At 36.5% G+C, this 19,705-nt stretch overlaps 1 protein-coding gene across 2 annotated transcripts in view; it reads left to right on the forward strand.

The window, feature by feature from the left end:
* The window catches only part of DNAJB6 (DnaJ heat shock protein family (Hsp40) member B6), a 107,833-nt gene that overhangs the window by 24,333 nt on the left and 63,795 nt on the right, over positions 1-19,705 (forward strand). For both annotated transcript variants that reach the window (XM_023727981.1, XM_004372763.2), the window contains exon 2: positions 18,102-18,191. In XM_023727981.1, coding sequence (XP_023583749.1) covers positions 18,127-18,191 — 65 coding nt within the window. In that variant the 5' untranslated portion in view covers positions 18,102-18,126. The remainder of the gene's footprint in view (positions 1-18,101; positions 18,192-19,705) is intronic.

Consider the following 19,705-nt stretch of genomic DNA (forward strand, 5'->3'; position numbering starts at 1 on the left):
AGCCAGGTTCTAATCCTCTTTGCTTTCCTATGTCACCTCCAGACAGAAGCTGCCTGTTTAGTTTCTTGTATCTACTTGAGCTAAGAGGCACACTCCTCGTAAGTATCATTTTATGTCCCACAGTCCAGTCCAATCCCTGTCAGGGCAGTCATTGGTGATAGCCGGGCACCATCTAGTTCTTCTGGTTTAAGGCTGATGAAGTCTCTGGTTTATGTGGTTCTTTGTTTCTTGGTCTCCTACTTTCCTTGTGTCTTTGGTGTTTTTCATTCTTTGTTCCAGGTGGGTTGGGAAAATTGATGCATCTTAGATGGCCGCTTGCAAGCTTTTAAGACCACAGGTGCCACTCACCAAAGTAGGATGCAGAACATTTTCTTAAGCTTTGTTATGCCAGTTGACCTAGATGTGCCCTGAAAACATGGTCACCAAACCTCTATCCGTGCTACTCTGTGCCTCAAAGTGTTTGTATTCAGGAAACTTCTTAGCTTTGGTTTAGTCCACTTGTGCTGACTTCCCCTGTAGTGAGTGCTGTCTTCCCCTTCACCTAAGATAATTTTTATTTACTATCTAGTTAGTAAGTAACCCTCATTCTTCTTTCCCATCTTTTTAACTATCAAAGAATGTTTTTTTCTGTGTTTAAACCTTTTCTTGAGTTCAGGTTAAAATTTTTGAGAGGAATGCTTCATGTGTAGTTCTGTTTACTTCAGATTGCTTCACATCATTAGGCACATAATGGCTGGTATGTCTTCATCATAAGGCTGATCAGTTGGTTTAGGCTTATTAGTCTGACAATCTTTCATATAATGGTGGCAGCATTCATTAATGATCTTTTCTTAAATCTTGTATTTTTTTTCTCAAACTTTAACCTGCACTGCAGTCACCTGGAGGACTTTTTAATGCATGGAGTGCTGGGCCTACCCCAGAGTTTCTGATTTAGGATGTTGGAGTGATGCTGATACTGCTGGTCCAAGCCTGTGCTTTGAACGTTAGTGCATTGGAGTTGCAGTAATTTTCCAGTCGTAGCATTTTTTTTGGTATTCCTTAGTTGGAATTCTATAAAAAAGAATGGTGATAAATTGTAGTTTGTACAGGAAAGAGTAGTAAATTTTTGATTTTTTTTCTAAACTGTGTTTTAAGTGAAAGTTTACAGTTCAGTAGTTTTTCATACAAAAATTTATACACACATTGTTATGTGACCCTAGTTGCTCTCCCTATCGTGATAGCACATTCCTTCTTTCCACCCCATATTTCCCCTGTCCATTCAACTAGCTCCTGTCCGTTTTCTTTCTCGTCTCACTTCCGGACAGGAGCTGCCCATTAAGTCTCACGTATCTACTTGAGCTAAGAAGCACACTCTTCACGAGTATCATTTAACTTCCCATAGTCCAGTCTAGCCTTTGTCTGAAGAGTTGGTTTCGGGAGTGGGTTTAGTTTTGGACTAACAGAGTCTGAGGGCCATGTCTTTTGGGGTTTCTCCAGTCTCAGTCAAACCATTAAGTCTATTCTTTTTACTGGAATTTGAGTTCTGCACCCCAGTTTTCTCCTGCTCTGTCAGGGACTGTATGTTGTATTCTCTGTCAGGGCGGTCATTGGTGGTAGCTGGGCACCATCTAGTTCTTTTGGTTTCAGGCTGATGAAGTCTCTGGTTTATGTGGCCCTTTCTGTCTGTTGGGCTAACACTTAGCTTGTGTCTTTTGTGTTCTTCTTTCTCCTTTGTTCCAGGTGGGTTAGGACCAATTGATCCGTCTTGGATGGCTGCTTGCTAGCTTTTAAGATCCCAGATGCCACTCACCAAAGTGGGTTGGGGAACATTTTCTTAATAAACTTTGTTATGCCAGTTGACCTGGATGTCCCCTGAAACCATGGTCTCCAGACCCCCACTCCTACTATTCTGCCCCTCGAAGTGTTTGGTTGTATTCAGGAAACTTCTTAGCTTTGGTTTAGTCCAGTTGTGCTGATTTCCCGTGTAGTGTGTGTTGTTCTTGTCTTCACCTGAGTTAATTCTTGTTCCCTATCTAGTTAGTGAATACTTTTTTCTTTCCTTCCTCATCCTCATAACTATCAAAGAACGTTTTCTTCTGTGTTTAAACTTTTTTTTGAGTTCCTATAATAGTGGTCTTATACAATATTTGTCTTTTTGTGACTAATTTTAGGATAATATTTTCGAGATTTGTCATAATATGTTATGAGATGTTTTGGGATTTATTGTTCTTTATCCATTTGACTGTTGATGGATATCTGGGTTGTTTCCATTCTTTTGCTATTGTGAAGTGTGCTGGAATGAACATAGCTGTGCATTTATGCATTCGTGTAACGGCTTTTATTTCTCTATGATATATTCCAAGGAGTGGGATTGTTGGATCATATGATACTTTTATTTTTAGGTTTTTAAGGAAGCACCAAATCAATTTCTAAAGAGGTTTTACCATTTTACCACTTATCAGCAGTGTATAAGCGTTCCAGTCTCTCCATAACTTCTCCAACGTTTATTATTTGGTGTTTTTTGGATTAATGGCAGCCTTGTTGGGGTGAGATGGTATTTCATTGTAGTTTTGATTTGCATTTCTCTAATGGCTAATGATTATGAGGTACTTGTTAGCTGCTTGAATATCGTTTTTGGTGAAATGCCTGTTCATATTCTTTGGCCATTTATTGTATTGTTGTCTTTTTGTCGTTTAGGTTTTGCAGTATTTTGTAGATCTTAGAGGTTAAATGCTGAATGGATTTGTCAGAGCCATATTTTTTTCCCAGTCTGTAGGTTGTCTTTTTACTTTTTTGGTGAAGTCTTCTGATGAGCGTTAGTGTTTGGTTTTTGGGAGCTCCCAGTTATCTAGTTTTTCTTTTGCTGTTTGTGCATTGCTAGTAATGCTTTGTATTCTGTTAATGCCATGTATTAGGGTTCCTAGCATTGTCCCTACTTTTTCTGCCATGATCTTTATCATTTTCGATTTTCTATTTAGGTTTTTGATCCATTTTGAGTTAGTTTTTGTGCATGGTGTGAGGTGTGGGTCTTGTTTCATTTTTTTGCAGATGGATATCCAGTTATGCCAGCACTGTTTGTTAGAGACTTTTTTCCCCAATTAACGGACTTTGGGCCTTTGTCAAATATCAGTTGCTTATAGGTGGATGAATTTATGTTTGGATTCTCAGTTGTTTTCCATTGGTCTATGTATCTGTTCTGCCAGTACCAGGCTGTTTTGACTGCTGTGGCAGTATAATAGGTTCTAAAATCAGGTAGTGTGAGGCCTCTCACTTTTTTTCAGTAATACTTTACTTGTCTGGGGCCTTTTCCTTTTCCATATGAAGTTGGTGCTTTGTTTTTTCATTTCGTTAAAAAATGCCGGTAGAATTTGGATTGGGATTGCATTATATCTGTAGATTGTTTTGGGTAGATTTGATATTTTCATAATGTTGTCTTTTCCTAGTCGTGAGCAGGGTATGTGTTTCCACTTATGTAGGTCTTTTGGTTTCTGGTAGTAGTGTCTTGTAGTTTTTTTTGTGTAGGTTTTTTATGTTTGTGGTTAGATTGATTCCCAAGTATTTTATCTTCTTGAGGGTTATTGTAAATGGTATTGATTTGGTGATTTTTCTTTTCGAAGTTCTCTTGTTGATGTAAAGGGTTCCAACTGGTTTTTGGATGTTTATATTGTATCCTGATACTTTGCTGAAATCTATTAGTTCCGGTAGTTTACTTGTGGGTTCTTTGGGGTTTTCTTGTATAAATCTTATCATCTGCGGATAGAAATAGTTAAACTTCTCTGTTAACAATTTGGGTGCTGTTTATTTCTTCTTCCATCCTAATTGCTGTGGCTAGGACCTTCAACAGACTGTTGAACAAGAGTGGTGGTAAAGGCATCGTTGTCTGGTTCCCATTGTCAAGGGGAATGCTTTCAGACTCTCCTATTTATGATGATGGTTGTTGGCTTTGTATAAAAGCTCTTTATTAAGTTGAAGAATTTCTCATCTATTCCTATTTTGCTGAGACTTTTTATCATGAGTGGGTGTTGGACTTCATCAAATGTTTTTTTGCATCAGTTGGTAAGATCGTGTGATTTTTGTCTTTTATTTGTGATGGATTACACTGATTGTTTTTCTAATGTTGAACCATCCCTGCATAGCTGGTATGAATCCCAGTTGGTCATGGTGAATTACTTTTTTGATATTGGCTAGAATTTTGTTGAGAATTTTCGTGTCTATGTTCATGAGGGTTATTGGTGTGTAATTTTCTTTTTTTGTGGTGTCTGAGTGGTTTTGGTATCAGGGTTATGCTGGCTTCATAGGATGAGTTTGGGAGTATTTCATTTTTTTCTATGGTGTGAAATACTTTTTAGTAGTAGTGGTGTTAACTCTTCTCTGAAAGTTTGTTAGAATTCTCTAGTGAAATTGTAGGGGCCAGGGCTTCTTTTTATTGGAGTTTTTAAGTTACTTTTCCGATCTCGTTTTATTATGGGTTTATTTAGTTATTCTATCTCTGTTTGTGTTAGTTTACGTAGGCAGTGTGTTTCTAGAAATTTGTCCATTTTCTCTAGGTTTTCAAATTTTTTATAGTCCAGTTTTTCATAGTGTTCTATTCCTTTTAATTTCAGTTGGGTCTATTGTGATACTGCCCATCTCGTTTTTCAGGTTATTTACTTCGTCTCCTGTTTTTGTTTTGTTATTTTGGCCAGTGGTTTATGGATTTTGTCGATCTTTTTAAAGAACCATCTTTTGGTCTTGTTAACTGTTTCAATTGTTTTTCTGTTTTCTATTTTATTTAATTCTGTTGTAACTTTTATTGCTTTCTTTTGGTGCCCAAGGGCTTCTTTTGCAGTTCTGTTTGAGTTATAAGGTTAATGTTTTGATTTTGGTTTTTTCTTCCTTTTGGATATGTGCATTTATTGCTATAAATTGATCTCTGAGCGCTGCTTTTCCTGTATACCAAAAGTTCTGGTAGGATGTTTTTCGTTCTCATTTGATTCTGTGACTTTATTCTGTCCTTAATTTTTTTCTATAACCCAGTAATTTTTGAGCAAGATGGTGTCCAGTTTCCACGTGTTTGGTTTTTTTTTCTTGCTTTTTTTGCTATTGATTTACAGTTTTATGGCTTTATGGTCAGAAGAGATGCTTTGTAATATTTTGATGCTTTGGATTTTGTTAAGGCTTGCTTTATGGCCTAATATGTGGTTTCTTCTGGAGAACGTTGCATGTGTGTTGGAGAAGAAAGTATACTTGGTTGCTGTTGGGTGGAATGTTCTAAATATGTGAGATCAACTTGGTTGACTGTCGCATTTAGATCTTGTGTGTCTGTACTGAGCGTCTTTCCGGATGTTCTGGCCTTCACTGAAGGTGGTTTGTTGAAGTCTTCTACTATTATTGTGGAGTTATCTATCGCTCTTTTCAGTGGTGTTAGAGTTCGTTTTATGTATTTTGGTGCCCTGTCATTGGGTGGATAAATATTTATTATGGTTATGTTTTCCTGGTGTATTGATTTTTTTTTCATTATATAGTGTTTTTCTTTGTTTTGTGGTGGCTTTTAAAATCCATATTGTCAGAGATTAATATTGCCACTCGTTCTGTTTTTTGATTGCTTGCTTGATATATTTTTTTTCCATTGTTTGAGTTTTAGTTTCTGTTTTTAAGTCTAAGGTCTCTTTCCTGTTGGCAGAATATAGACTAATACTGTTTATTTACCCATTCTGCCGTTCTGTCTCCTTATTGAAGCATTTAGTCCATTTACGTTCAGCGTAATAATTGATAGATGGGAGTTCAGTGCTGTCATTTTGATGTCTTTGTGTGTTCATAGTTTCTTTGTTCCACTTAGTTTTCTGTGCTGAGTGTTTCTTTATTCTTTTTGTCTTTTTCATTGTTGATTTTGTGTTTGCTGAGTCTTCATATTTTTCTAGTTTTTTGTTCTGACTTACAGGATCGTTAAGCTTCCTTTGTGATTACCTGAATATTTACTTCTGTTTTTCAAAGTTTATACAAGTTTTTTAATCATGTTGTTTTTCTGTTCATGTGAAAGATCTCTAATTTCCAATATTTAGTTCTTCTTTTTTATTTTAATGATGTTATGTTCTACATATTGAGGTCTTTGTTTTCCTATTTTTAGTGTTTTCGCTCTGATTTCTTTTTGTGATTTCTTTGTCTGGATTGGTATCTGATTGTTCTGACCTGTGTTCTAATCTTTAGGTGGTTATCTGATGTTACTGATTTTCTAACTGGAGGAGTCCTTTAAGCGTTTCTTGTAATTTTGGTTTGGTTTTTGCAAATTACCTGAACTTTGTTTATTCAAAACGTTCTAATTTTGCCATCATATTTGAGAGACAGTTTTACGGGATATTTAATTTTTGGTTGGCAGTTTTTTTTTTCAGGGTTTTATATATGTCTTCCCATTGCTTTGCCTGCATGGTTTCCACTGAGTATTCCAAGCTTTGTCTTAGTGACTCTCTTTTGTAGATGAGTTTTCGTTTGTCCTTAGCCGCTTTTAAAATTGTCTGTTTATGTTTGGTTTTGGCAAGTTTGATTATAATGTGTCTTGATGACTTTTTTTTGGTATCTACCTTGTGTGTGGTTCTATGAGCTTCTTAGATAGATATCTTTATGTTTTTATCTTTCATGATATCAGGGAAGTTTTCTGTCAACAGATCTTCAACAATTCTCTATTTCTTTTATCCCCCACCCCCCAGTTCTGGTACTGCACTCATAGGTTATTCCTCTTGATAGATTCTCACATTATTTTTAGAGTTTTTTAAAGTCTTTTATCTGATTTTTTTCTTAAATAAGTTGGTGTCAAGTGGTGTGTTTTTAGGCTAATTCTGGTTTCGGTTGTCTCCGTTCTGCTCCTTTGACTTTCTATTGAGTGGTCTAATTCTGAAATTTTATTGTTAATCTTTTGGATTTGTTTGCTGTCTCTTTACGGATTTTTGTAGCCTGTTAAATTTGTCATTATGCTTTTGTATAACCTTCTTGAATTCCTCTATTGCTTTGTGTCTTCCTTAGCTTGTTCTGCGTTTTGCCTGATCTTCTTCCTGATCTCTGGAAGAGCTCTGTATGTTAATCTTTTGAATTCTGTCTCCAGTAATTGCAAAAAATTCTCTTTCTCCAGTAGATTTCTTGATTCTTTGTCTTGGGTGCTTGCTGAAGCCATCATGGACTGCCTTTTTATGTGATCTGATGTTGATTGTTGTTTCTAAGTTGTTATTAAGTTATTATGTTTATTTTATGTTTGTTTGTTGTGTGTCAGCACCTTGTTTTAATATGTCTAGATTTGCTGTTTGTGTGAGCTAATTTGATTGTTGGCGCCTTAGAAGCTCTCATGGTCTGTTACTAGGTATGTTAGCCTAGCAGTCCGTTTACTCTTCCAGTGTGGATTCAGCTCAGGTGTCCAGGTAGCCGGTCACCAAGTGTGTGGTGTAGCCTCTCAGCTACAGCCCTAGATGGGTGATTGGAGTAGGCACAGATATCTGGCTGCAGTAGGGGGTCATGTGCTGAGCAGGGCAGGGGGCTGACAGCTGCCCCTGAGTGTGTGGGAGGAAAGCGTGTCCCTGTTCCCTAGAGTGTGTAGGTGGGTAGGTTTTCCAGCCAGACTATAGGTCCCCAGTGCTGTTGTCTCTAAGGACTGGGAAGCAGCACTTATTCTTTGACTCCTGTCGCGCCGTGGCTAGGTGATGTGGGTGGAACCACCAGTCCTCAGGCCCTTGATGTAGGTAGGTGAGGACCTTGTTTAATGGACAGAGTGATGTTTTGTTTCAATAACTGTTGCAAACACTTAAGTATAGAATGGAGATAGGTTTGGGCTTTGAGTCCGTAGATTCTCTGTTCTTTCTTTAAAGGGCTAATTGAGAGGAGAAAGCTGACTCAGAAGGAGAACCAGCAAACTGAGATGTGATGTGAAAGTCTAAGTGTGTTTAGGGCTTCTGGGAAGTTAAACAAAGTGAAGACTGAAAAATACCTGTTGGATGGTAATGCAGATGTCTTTATTATTGGTATTAAGTAAGAGTAAGTTTTAAGTTGAGACGTGGGAGCTGAAGCAGGACTGGGAAGAGTTAAATCAAGATGAGGAAGTAGAGACTGTAAATATAAACAGTTTACAGAGGAAAGGCAAAAGTTAATGTTTTTTGGTTCTTCAGATGATTCTTTTAAATAATTTCTTTTTTTTTGGTTAAGAGTATGCATAGTAGAACATATACTATTTCAACTGTTTCTATGTGTATAATTTAGTGACCTTGATTACATTTTTTGAGATGTGAAACAATTCTCTTTCTCTTTTTCTGAGTTGTTCTTCCCCCATTAATATACTCACTGCTCTGTACATTTTTTAGCTGATCTTTCAAATTACTGTTGTCAATTCCATCCTTTATAAACCAAACCTGTTTTTGTTGATTCTGACTCATAGGAACCCTATAAAACAGAGTAGAACTACTCTAGAGGACTTACAAGGTTGTAAATTTTTATGGAAGCAGACTGTCACAGTGTTTTTCCTGGGGTGCGGCTGGTGGGTTCAAACCTCCGACCTTTCTGTTAGCAGCTGAGTGCTTAACCACTGCCGCCAGGGTCCTTTGATGCCATATAGATTAATCTTAAAAGAGCACAATGCTCAAGGCAAATATTATTTACTAGTTGGTTTAAGGTTTAAAGCTGTCGTAGGGCTCTCACTAGTTTTGTGCGTTCATCTAGCCTCCATGGCTCCAGAAAGGCAGGGTTCTCTGAGAATTTGAAATTCTGTTCAGTAATGTTACCAGGCGTTATCCAATTCTTTACCTGTCATAGCAAAGGAGACAGTTGTTCATGGAAGCAGTTAGCCACTCATTCCATTTCCTCCTCGTGTCTTCTCTTTTGTCTGTTGCTGAAGGTGAATGCAGACCAGTTTTTATGTTTGGGATGGCTGTTTGCAACTTTTAAGACCCTAGCCACTGCACAACGAACTAGGAGGTAGAAGAGAAGAAGCACTGGAGATGTTTTTAATTGGGATGTCTCATAAAACCATGACTGTAAATCTCCAAACCAAGGAAGCATATTTTTTGAGGTGTTTGGTTGTATACAAGTAGCTCAAAAGCTACTCTTTTAAAAATTTTTCTGTTGTAAATATATTTCTCACATTTTTGTCAGCTTAATTTTTTGTAGGTATACAATTTATTGACAGCAATTATATTAATCGCCTGTGCAACCCTACCCTTAATCAGTGCAATTTTTCCATTAATGTAAACCAAAAGTCAGTACTGCATAAGCAGTAACGTCCCCTTTTCTCCTCCCTCCTGTCCCTGGTAACCACTGAGAAACTTTGGACTGCATGCGTTTGCCTGTTCTCTTTTTATATAAGTGAGGTCATTAATATTTGTTTTTTTGTGATTGACTTATGTGTGATAATGTTTTTAAGTTCAGTTTATATTGTGGCATGTATCAAGACTTTATTTTATTGGCTAAGTATTATATTGTATGTATGTACTACATTTTGTTTGTTGTGCGTTTAGGTTGTTTCTACATTTTGGCTGTTGTGAATAGTGCTGTCGTGAACATTGGTGTACAGGTATCTGAGTCTGCTTTCAAGTCTTTTGGGTACATACCTAGGCTGGAATTGTTGGGTCATATGGTAGTTTTATTTTTAGCTTTTTTAGGAACCGCCACAGTTTTCCACAAAAGGCCGTACTGTTGTATTCCCATTGGCGTTGGATAAGGATTCCAATTTCCTTACATCTGCAACATTTATTCAAGTTTTTTTTTTTTAACTTGGCTGTTTTAGTGGGAGTGAAATGGTATCTGTGATTTTGATTTGCATCTCTCTGATAGCTGATGGTGTTGAGAATCTTTTCATGTGTTTGGTGGCCATTTGAATGTCCTCTTTGGTGGACTGTCTGAGTTCCTTGACCATTTTATGTTTGGGTTTTTCGTTTTTTTGTTGTTGTCTAAGTTTTACAAATATTTTGGTTATTAGATTCTTATCGGATATATGATTTCTGGAGATAGTCTCCCAGTCTGTAGCTTGTCTTCACTTTTTTGGCATAAAGTCTTTGAGGAACACAAGTTTCAAATTTTTGTGAGTTCTCATTTATTTTGTGTTTTGTCATTTGTGTTTGTGTTATATTAGATAATCAATTATTAAAATCTAGGCTTGACAGCATTGTCTCTGTGTTTTCTCCTAAGAATTTTATGGTTTTAGTTTCCATATTTAGGTCCTTAATTCATTTTGAATTTGTTTTTTTGTATGGTGTGAGATATGGATTCTGTTTAATTTTTCTGGGTGTGGAAATCCTAATTTTCCTAACACCGTTTATTTTCAATCAAAAGGATTTGTTATGTGTTGTCAGGTTGCTTCGAACTCATAGCGACCCTGTGTACAAGAGTGAAACACTGCCAGGTGCTGCACTGTGTTGTGTTCATAAGCGTTATTTTCTCTGTTTATCGTGATGTTGCTTATTGCTCCGTTTGTGAGGATTTTTGTTTTATGTTGAGGTGTAATCTATATTGAAGGCTGTTATCTTTGATTTTCAATAAGTGCTTGAAGTTCTTTTCACTTTCTGTAAGCAGGGTTGTATCATTTGTATATCTGTATATTGTTGGTTGTTAATGAGTCTTTCTCCAGTCCACGTTTTTCATATAGTCCAACTTCTCAGATTATTTGTTCAGCATACAGCTTGAATAAGTATGGTGAAAAGATACAACCTTGATACATACCTTTATTGACTTTAAACCACGTAGTGTCCTTTTTTTTTGTTTGAATGACTGCTTCTTGTTCTAAGTATAGGTTTCTAATGCACACAATTAATTGAAATTCCTATTCCTCGCAATGTTATCCATAAAATTTGTTATGATCCACACAGTCCAATGCCTTTGCATAGTCAGTAAAACACAGGTAAACACCTTTTTGGTATTCTCTGTTTTCAGCGAAGATCCATCTGACATCAGCAATGATAATCTCTTGTTCCACGTCCTCTCCTGAATCCAGCTTGAATTTCAGGCAGTTCCTTGTCGATGTACTGATGCAACCGGTTTTGAATGATCTTCAGCAGAATTTTACTTGTCTGTGATATTAATGATATTCGATAATTTCCACATTCTTTTGGATCATTTGTCTGTGGAACGGGTACAAATATGTACCTCTTCTAGTCGATTGATCAGGTAGCTGTCTTCCAAATTTTTTGGTATAGAGAGAGGGAGTGCTTCCAGTGCTGCGTCGGTTAGTTGGGACATTTCAATTGATACTTTGTCAATTCTTGGAGCCTTGTTTCTTAGTAATGCGTTCAGTGCATCTTGGACCTCTTCCTTAGAAAAGTACCATCAGTTCCTGATTATATGCTACCTCCTGAAATGATTGAACATCAACCAGTTCTTTTCGGTACAGTGACTCTGTATTCCTTCCATCTTCTTTTGATGCTTCCTGCATCATTTAATGTTTTCCCCATAAAATTCTTCAGTATTGCAACTCGAGGCTTGAATTTTTCTTTCAGTTCTTTCAGCTTGAGAAATACCAAGCATGTTCTTCCTTTTTGGTTTTTTAATTCCAGGTCTTCGCGTATTTCTTCCTAATACTTTGTTTTCTCGAGCCGCTTTTGGAAATCTGTTCAGCTCTTTTACTTCATCATTTTTTCCTTTTGCTTTGACTACTCTGCATTCAGAGCAACTTTTCCAAGTTTTGTCTGATATCCATTTTGGTATTTCTTTCCTGTTTTTTAAAGGATCTTCTGCTTTTTTCATGTATGACGTTCTTGATGTTATTCCACAGTTTGGTTTTCGATCATTAGTGTTCAGTGCATCAAATCTGTTCTTGAGATGCTCTCTAAATTCAGGTGGAATATACTCAAGGTCATACTTTGGCTCTCGAATGGATTTAGATCCTTGTAAAAAATCAGTTGACCATAGTTGTGGGGGTTTAGATGATTGAATTTATTTGTGATATTTTAATTCTCCTTAGAGTGTTATTTTCATTTAATAAGAAATAAAAATAGCTAACATTGGAGTGTTATTTGTGTACCAGGCACCATTAATTGATGATGGTATACATACATTACCTTAGTTAATTCCGGTCAAGGACTAATAGAGGGTACATTTTTCAAATAATTTTTTATTTTTTTAAAGGATGATTAATCACAGCATTCACCCAGTCTGCAAGTTTGACGTGATTCTAAGCCCGTGCTCTTAATCTCTCTGCTAAACTGCCTTGCAGTATCTTGCTGCTAGGCTACCATAATCACAGCCACACACAGGTACATTAATGAAAATAAAAGAGAGTTTTCAGGTTTGCAAGAGAGCATGTGTTTTGAATTGATGGCAAAAGCTATCTAAACAGTGTCATCTTTCATATTGGATAATCCTTAGATACATATGGCTTGGAACTGATGGGTCCAATATTTGGAACTGGGAGATTAGTCCTGAGATTTCTACACTTGTTCTGTTAGTAAGAGTGGGTTGGCATAGTGTTTTTTTCTTTTGGGTTAAGTATTTATAATGACTTCTGATATTGCTAAGCATTGCAGTTGGTGTTACTGCTAACATGCCACTTCAGAGCCTTTGCAGCAACAGTAATAGGAGCTTAAGAGTGAAAATAACCTTGCATATTTATTTATCCCTTCGAGTCAGAGCTAAAGGGATGCTAATTTTTCTGCTGTTACTTGGCTCCTGTTGCTGTCTTGTGGTTGGTGGTCCAGTTTTTAGTTCCTGGAAGGTGTAAGATTGCTGTTGTTTTTGGCTAAGTTTATGCAACCTTGGCTACCTCTTCTGTTGGGAGTAATTCTGAAGTTGAGGTTGCTTACTACACTAACCAACCGGAGTTTAACCATTTATGTTGCAGTGTCACTGTAACTATGAGTAAAGAAGCTTTATAGTTGGGTACTCAAATGTTTTGTAACTGTGACTTTTTAAAAATTTCCCCAGCATTTATGTTGAACGTACTCAAACAATTGAGAAAACTATATAGTGAGTGAACAACTACATAGTTATTCACAGGCACATTTTACAGTTAATATTTTTTTATTATGTAATTGTCAGGATAATTATATATTAACACTAAGTTGGAATAATTACAAGAAAATAATAGCTGTATGGTTTATGTTCCTAGTTTGTAATTCTTTTTAAGTTCTGGGAATAAATGTATTTAACATAAAACATTTTGACTTTGTAAGTGTCAAATCTTGTCATAGTCTGTTCATTTTATAGTTTCTTAAAGCTTATAATTCTTTTAACCTTCTGTATCTTATTTAAGGTTATGTATTAATTTCACTTTAGTGAATCCATCAAATTGATACATATAGTTGTTGACTTGATTTCTAAGTTCAGTGAAACCTTTGAGAGCTGGGACCCAATGGGACTGCCTTGATTTTCTAGGTCTCTCAAGTTTTCTGCCTTTGACATGATGCTGTCTTACTACTTTTTCTGTTGCTCAGTTTAGTGAAAAATATTTTTGCTTTCCGTCTCTGAGGTTTTTTTTGCTTTACAGTTTCCAGCTTTTGCACGTTTTGCTGTATATTCCAATTTCCTTTATGGTTTATTTGATCCAAGGGCTTTTTGAAAAACAAGAGTTTTAAGTTTACACAGTTGTTTCTTTGTGTGTTTGTGATATTCTGTTTTTCTTGCATTGTCTTTGTAAGCATTCCAGAATTTATATGCACGCTTGGCTACATGTGTATATACCTGACCCTATTTTACATCTATTATTTCAAGCTTATTAAATGTGCTCAAATCTTCTAGCCTTTCTCTCTTACTTGTCACAATGATATACAATGATTGTGGATGTATGCTTTTTGCCTGTAATTGTGATTTTTGCTTTAGATGTTTTTGAGGTTGTGTTAGATTCAGAATTCATGCTTTACCTTTGGGAAAAAATTTCTGATAATGCTTGTTGTATTCAAGTCCTTCCTGGGAGTGTAATACTGCTGCACATTTTTAATATTTGCCTGGGGTGTCTTTTCCATCCCACTAGCCTGAGTTTTGTTTGTGACTTTTGGAAACAGTGTAATTTTAAAACTTCAGTTTGAGAATGTCTTTTGTATTTACAGTTATCGTGTTTAATGAATTAGTGTTTATAGAGCACTTAGAATTGTGCCTAACTGCTGTATGTTTGTCACATTAAAAAACATAGCTTTCCTGCCTCCTCCCTTCCCGTTTCTGGCCTGGAGGTTACATTTACATTTTGTTTGTTTTCTGTTGGTGCTTATTCTTAGGATTTTAGCATGCATACTGTAGCTCCATCTCTTGCTTCCCAAATTATATAAGAACCTTAGAATGAGCTCTCCTTATCCTTTGATTCCTAGAACTTTGTAAAATCTTGTTTTAAAACCTAAGTCGGTCGTAATTGTTTACCACTTAGAAAAAGTGGTATTTAGGCTTATCTGTTTTAACTGTGTTTTTGCTAATCATCATTTCGTTACTACATTGTTTAGAAACAGGTTTTTCAGTAAACTTCATATATCTTAAATACCAATTTGGTCTTTTCTTTGAATGGTAATTTAGTTACGAATACAGTTCTAGCTGATAGTTATTTTTCTGTGCATTTTTCAAGGATCTTCTTTTGTCTTCTGGCCTTAGTTGTTAAAAGTCTATTCCAAAATCTACTGTAATTGAGTTGATTCTGACTGATAGTGATTTTGTATCTTAAACGAGAAGGAAGTTTGTTATCTAAATAATTGGAGCCCTGGTGGTGCAGCGGTTTAAGAGCTATGCCTGCTAACCAGAGGGTTGAATCCATCAGCCTTGGAAACCCTAAGGAGCAGTTCTACTCTGTTCTATAGGGTCCCTATGAGTCGCAATGGACTTGACGGCAACGGGTTTGTTTTTTTTCAAATTTTCTAAATAATGTTTTTTCACAGGTAATTAGTTTTCATGGTTACTTTTAATATTTGCTGTATGAAGTTTTCGTTTTGCTCAGAATATTGTGTTTCTTGAGTTTGCATATTTGTGTCTTTGTATCACTTTTGGTACATTACTAGTTAGTTTATTATTTCCGTGTAGGAACTAGGAAGGAAAGACCTGGTGATCTACTTCTGAAAATCAGCCAGTGGATACCTAACAGTTCAGTCCACAGCACTGGATGGTGGTTGGTTTTGTTGTGCATGGGGTCGCCATGAGTTAAGGCCAGCTTGACCACAGCTAATAGTAACAGTTTTCCTGAGTGTTTCTTCTGGTTTTTTTCTTATTTATGCTGAATGTTTTAATTCTGTATTTGTGTTTCAATATTCTAGTGTACTATCCTGGATGATTTTCTTAGGTCTAATTTGTAGATCACAAATTCTCTTTCTTGTTAGTTGCTGTTGAGTTGGCACCGACTCAAGGCAACCTTATGTATAACAGAACCAAACATTATCTGGTCCTGTACTATTTTCACGGTCGTTGATATGTTTGAGTCTGTTATTGTGTCTGTTGTGTAGTTTCTTCCAACGGAGAAGGGTCATTTTCTAGCACTATTATCGGGTAATAGTCTATTGTGATCCTTTAAGGTTTTCATTGGCCAGTTTTTGAAAGCAGATCACCACGCTTTTCTTCCAAGTCTGTTTTAGTCTGGAGTCTCTGCTGAAACCTATCCACCGTGGGTGACCCTGCCGGTATTTGAAATACTGGTGGCATAGTTTCCAGCATCATAGCAGTACAGAAGCTACCACAGGACGACAAATTCTCTCTTTAGCGTTATTTAATTTGCTTTAAAATTCCAAGGGTCGTGTTGGCAATAATTACTGTTTTGGGTTATTTTCTTTTGAGCAGATTGTCTTCCATTTATTTTTAGCGTAGTTGCTATTTTATTTATCTTGATTATTTTATGCATATTTCATTTTCTTTTTCAGGTTTTTATTTCAGTTTTTGGGAGGAGTGTTGTAAGTCATGCATCCTGAAGTTTTCCTTGTATTTAGAATTTAATTATGAGCTTATCTTTGGCAGAAGTTGTGTTTTCTATGGAAATATTTGTGATTTGGATTGTAGAGATGTTTCTCCTATGCAGCTTTGTTTCCCCGTTCTGGGATTAATATTTGTTAACTTTAGGAAGGCTCGGAGCATTGCAGGGTAATGCAGGTAATAAGATTCAGTTTTGCTTTTAGGGCTTCAAGTTCTCAGGGTTGCCTCCTCCTCCTCCTTTCCTCTTCACGATTCAGTGGGAAGAGTTTTTCTTGTCCCACTTTTTTTGGAGTTAGAACCCTGTAAGATTTGATGAGCCCAAATTTACGTAGGAATCTTAGTTACAGCTGCCAGTTTCCTGTTCCTGAAAAGCAAACCTTCAGCCTGAAAACCCAGGGCCCTCCTGCACTTCTCCACCTCCCTCCCACGCAGGTATATAAGCTAGCTCATGATTAGTGCTCTTGCTTGTGGTTTCTGTTTGTTTCTGGTCCCGAAGGTCTTTTCTTTTAAAAAAGTTGCTTTATTGTTGTAAAAATATATATAACAAAATATATGCCGATATAGCATTTTCTGCGTTTAGAATTCAGTGACATTGACTATGTTTATTATGTTGTGCAACTGTCACCACTATTAACAAAGTCAGTGACCCTAAACAATGAATGGCTCCCCTTTCCCACCTACTTCCCATCCCTGGTAGCCATTTAGAAACTTTGGTCTCTGTACATTTGCTTATTTTGGATATTTCATATTCTTTCTCATTGGGAGCTAAGTTGTCTCTGTAAGTTTGTTGTAATTTGCATAATATTTCTAGGTACTTGTAGTAGGAAGTTCTATGTTAGATTACTCTATAACTTTTTGAGTTAACTGTTTCGGGTTACAAGCCCCTGGATTGGTAATAAGTAGATTTGGTCTTTGTATGCTTGTTTTGTAATCTGTTGGATGGTAGTTAACTCTGTAAACGTTTTATTGTTGTACAGGTAGAAGTGTATACACACGTTCTGAATCATGATGTAAAACACAGGTTGCTTCCCAAATTTGGAAAGTATAAATATAATATAATTGTGCAAAATGTAATAAGACATGTTTTTGGCATTATTTTATCTCGACAACATGGTGTGTTTGCCTTAAGAGCAGGGTTATGATCTCATGTGTCATGGATTTTGTAATCAGAATATTTCTTTTGAAAATCCCTGAAAAACCATGGTTTCTGGAAAGGCTGCTGAAAGCCTAGCTTCAGTTTTGGCCAAGTGGATTGATGGCAGAATTTGCTTAATTGGATAAAGTTATTTTGTACTGTTGCATGAAGTAGATGTGTTTCATGCAATTTCTTGCTCATTGGTTTAATAAAGTGGCTTAACTAATCAAATTTAAAGTAAGTAGGAGAGCCCCCGTCTTAATGCTGCTGCTACTATTTGCCAACGTTGAAAGCAGCAGCACCTGTGTAGTTCCTGTTTGGTTTATGGGAACAGAGCTTGCAGCCTCTAAGTGAAAGCAGAACTACTTTTCGTTGTATTACTCTGTGAAGTAAAAACCAACTTATCCCACTGGAGGTGAAGGAGAATTTCTGCTGCTGGTTTTTTATTGAAGACATTGTCCATAGTAATAACTTGTAATTAGTACTTATAATAGGAAAATATTCTTTTTCCTTGATAAATAGACAAAGAATTTGAGCAAAAGAGTAAAATTACACTAATAGCTTTGTAGTCAAATGTCCATGTTCTTTCCTAGGAAGACAAAGCAGAGGGTAGGTGGGGTGTGTGTGGAGGGCTTTCTCTATTTGGGGTAGTGAGAGCTACAGAAATCTGGAAGAGTGTCTTTATGTCATTCCCATTTTAAGTTTTCTGAGGGCAGGGACAGTGTGGTCATCTTTGTAGACCTGAAGTCTTGCACAATACCTGGCACATGAAATACATTGAGTGGATAAGGTAACTGAAGGTCTGCCTGTGTCTAGGAAAACAAGATTCCCAAAATGCGCCTGCCAGTTAAGTGATCAAGTGGGCAGTGCGTCTGTCTGCCTCAGAGTCACCTGTTAGTTTTGTTTAGTTTAGCCTATTATTAGGCTATTTTTTCTATAGCAAGAAGGGGTTTAGAGCATGAGTCCTGGAACCTGTTGCCAGACAAGGTCTCATTCAGCCCGACAGGGATAGTGGTTAGCTAACAAAAATTATTTTTGTCATGTAGGGCCTGTCGTGTAGGTGCTGAGATGTGGTGACCACCTCCCCCTTCCTCCCTTTCCTACCCTGCTCTCATTCCCTATTATTGACCAAAACTTGGCAGTCTTGTCATTGACGGAAAATTTTTAATTACAGGACTTGTTCCAACATCTGTTAAAACATGGTGGATTACTATGAAGTTCTAGGCGTGCAGAGACATGCCTCAGCTGAGGATATTAAAAAGGCGTAAGTAATTTTATTCTTGAAATAATTTTTATATTTTTATGTTGGTAATTTGGTGATTGTGTATATTGTGTATTAAATTGCTTTTTAGTGTATCATAACAGTGGTTTAATGCTGTATAGTTTTATTTTCGCTTTAACAGAGTATTCACAGATTGACACTTGTGTTCTCATACCTGGGTATAACCCTTTGTCAGTTGGGAATGGAAAAGTTTACTCAGTTTACTCTGTTGCTTTGCCTTTGGGACAGTGGAATTTTGTTTTTGTTTGATGAAGGTCAAAAAAGTTACCGGTCACAAAGGAGATGAGTATTAATATATATGCTGCAACATGAATGAATCTCAAAACCGTTATGTTAAATGAAAGAAATCAGCACAGAAGATCACTTATTGTATGATTTCATTTTATATGAAACATCCAGAATAGACAAATCCATAGAGACAGAAAGCAGATTATCAGTTGCCTGGGGTTGAGGCTGCAAATGAACACAGGAGATCTTTTGGGAGTGTGGTGATGGTTGCACAACTCTGCAAATTTACTAAATACCATTGAACTGTACATTTAACAAGGGTAAATTTTATGGTTACATAAATTATTTTTCAAAAAAACTGTTAAAATAAAAGATACAAGTAATGAGAAAAAAAATTACTGAGCATATGAAGTAATGCAAAAGAACCTTGACTTTGGAATTTGAAATGTGATTGACTTGGATTCTTAAGCACCTTTTCTCATAGTGTGGGCCCAGAGTATGGCATCGTAACTTCCTAGACGTAATTGCTTAAAAATCCAGGTTGTTGGACTGCATCCTAGGCGATTTGAATAAATTCATTAAAGCTTGAGAACTACTTCACTGCCTATTTTATCTTATTCTGACCAGGGCCTGTCTGATTTGAGTAGAGCAAGTCCCAGGTGACAGAACAATTAGTAGGTTGTCTAGCTCTGAAGGTAACTTGGATCTGTTCATTTAGATGTTAATTAGAAAAGATAGAGCATACGGCAAGAAAAGGTCATTATTTATATTTTATAGATTTTTTAGCAGAGCTAGAGGGACCGACAGTCTTGGAAGAATTGGAAATTAGGTTTTCGTGTATGTTGGAGGAACCAGGTTTTTTCAAAAAATAAAAATTGTTAGTCCATAATGAAGTTATTCATACTGTGAAGTATGAATTTAGGAAAAGCTGTTACGTCTAAAAGGAGAAAGGTTTTCTTGTAAGTGTACAGTTGCATAAATATTGACTTAGGCTGGATTTAGTCTTACTTTTTTAAAATGAGTAAAGTTATAGTCATGGGGTGATGTGTAATATTAGAATGGTTGTGGACTACTGGTTTTGTGAGTGTGCTGACAAGCAAAACTTTGAGGACTGAGAACGTGCAAGTCTGTTTCTCCAGAGACAATCTTGTATGAATTTGAATCACAGATCATGTGCTTTGTCTCAAATTGAGTAGTAGTATTCTCTTTCTCGTGCTCAAGTACTGGTATATTGAATCAAAATTTAAAAAGAGGTGATATTTTTACAC

This window comes from Trichechus manatus, unplaced genomic scaffold (genome assembly GCF_000243295.1).
Source record: "Trichechus manatus latirostris isolate Lorelei unplaced genomic scaffold, TriManLat1.0 scaffold00020, whole genome shotgun sequence".
NCBI classification, from domain to species: domain Eukaryota; kingdom Metazoa; phylum Chordata; class Mammalia; order Sirenia; family Trichechidae; genus Trichechus; species Trichechus manatus.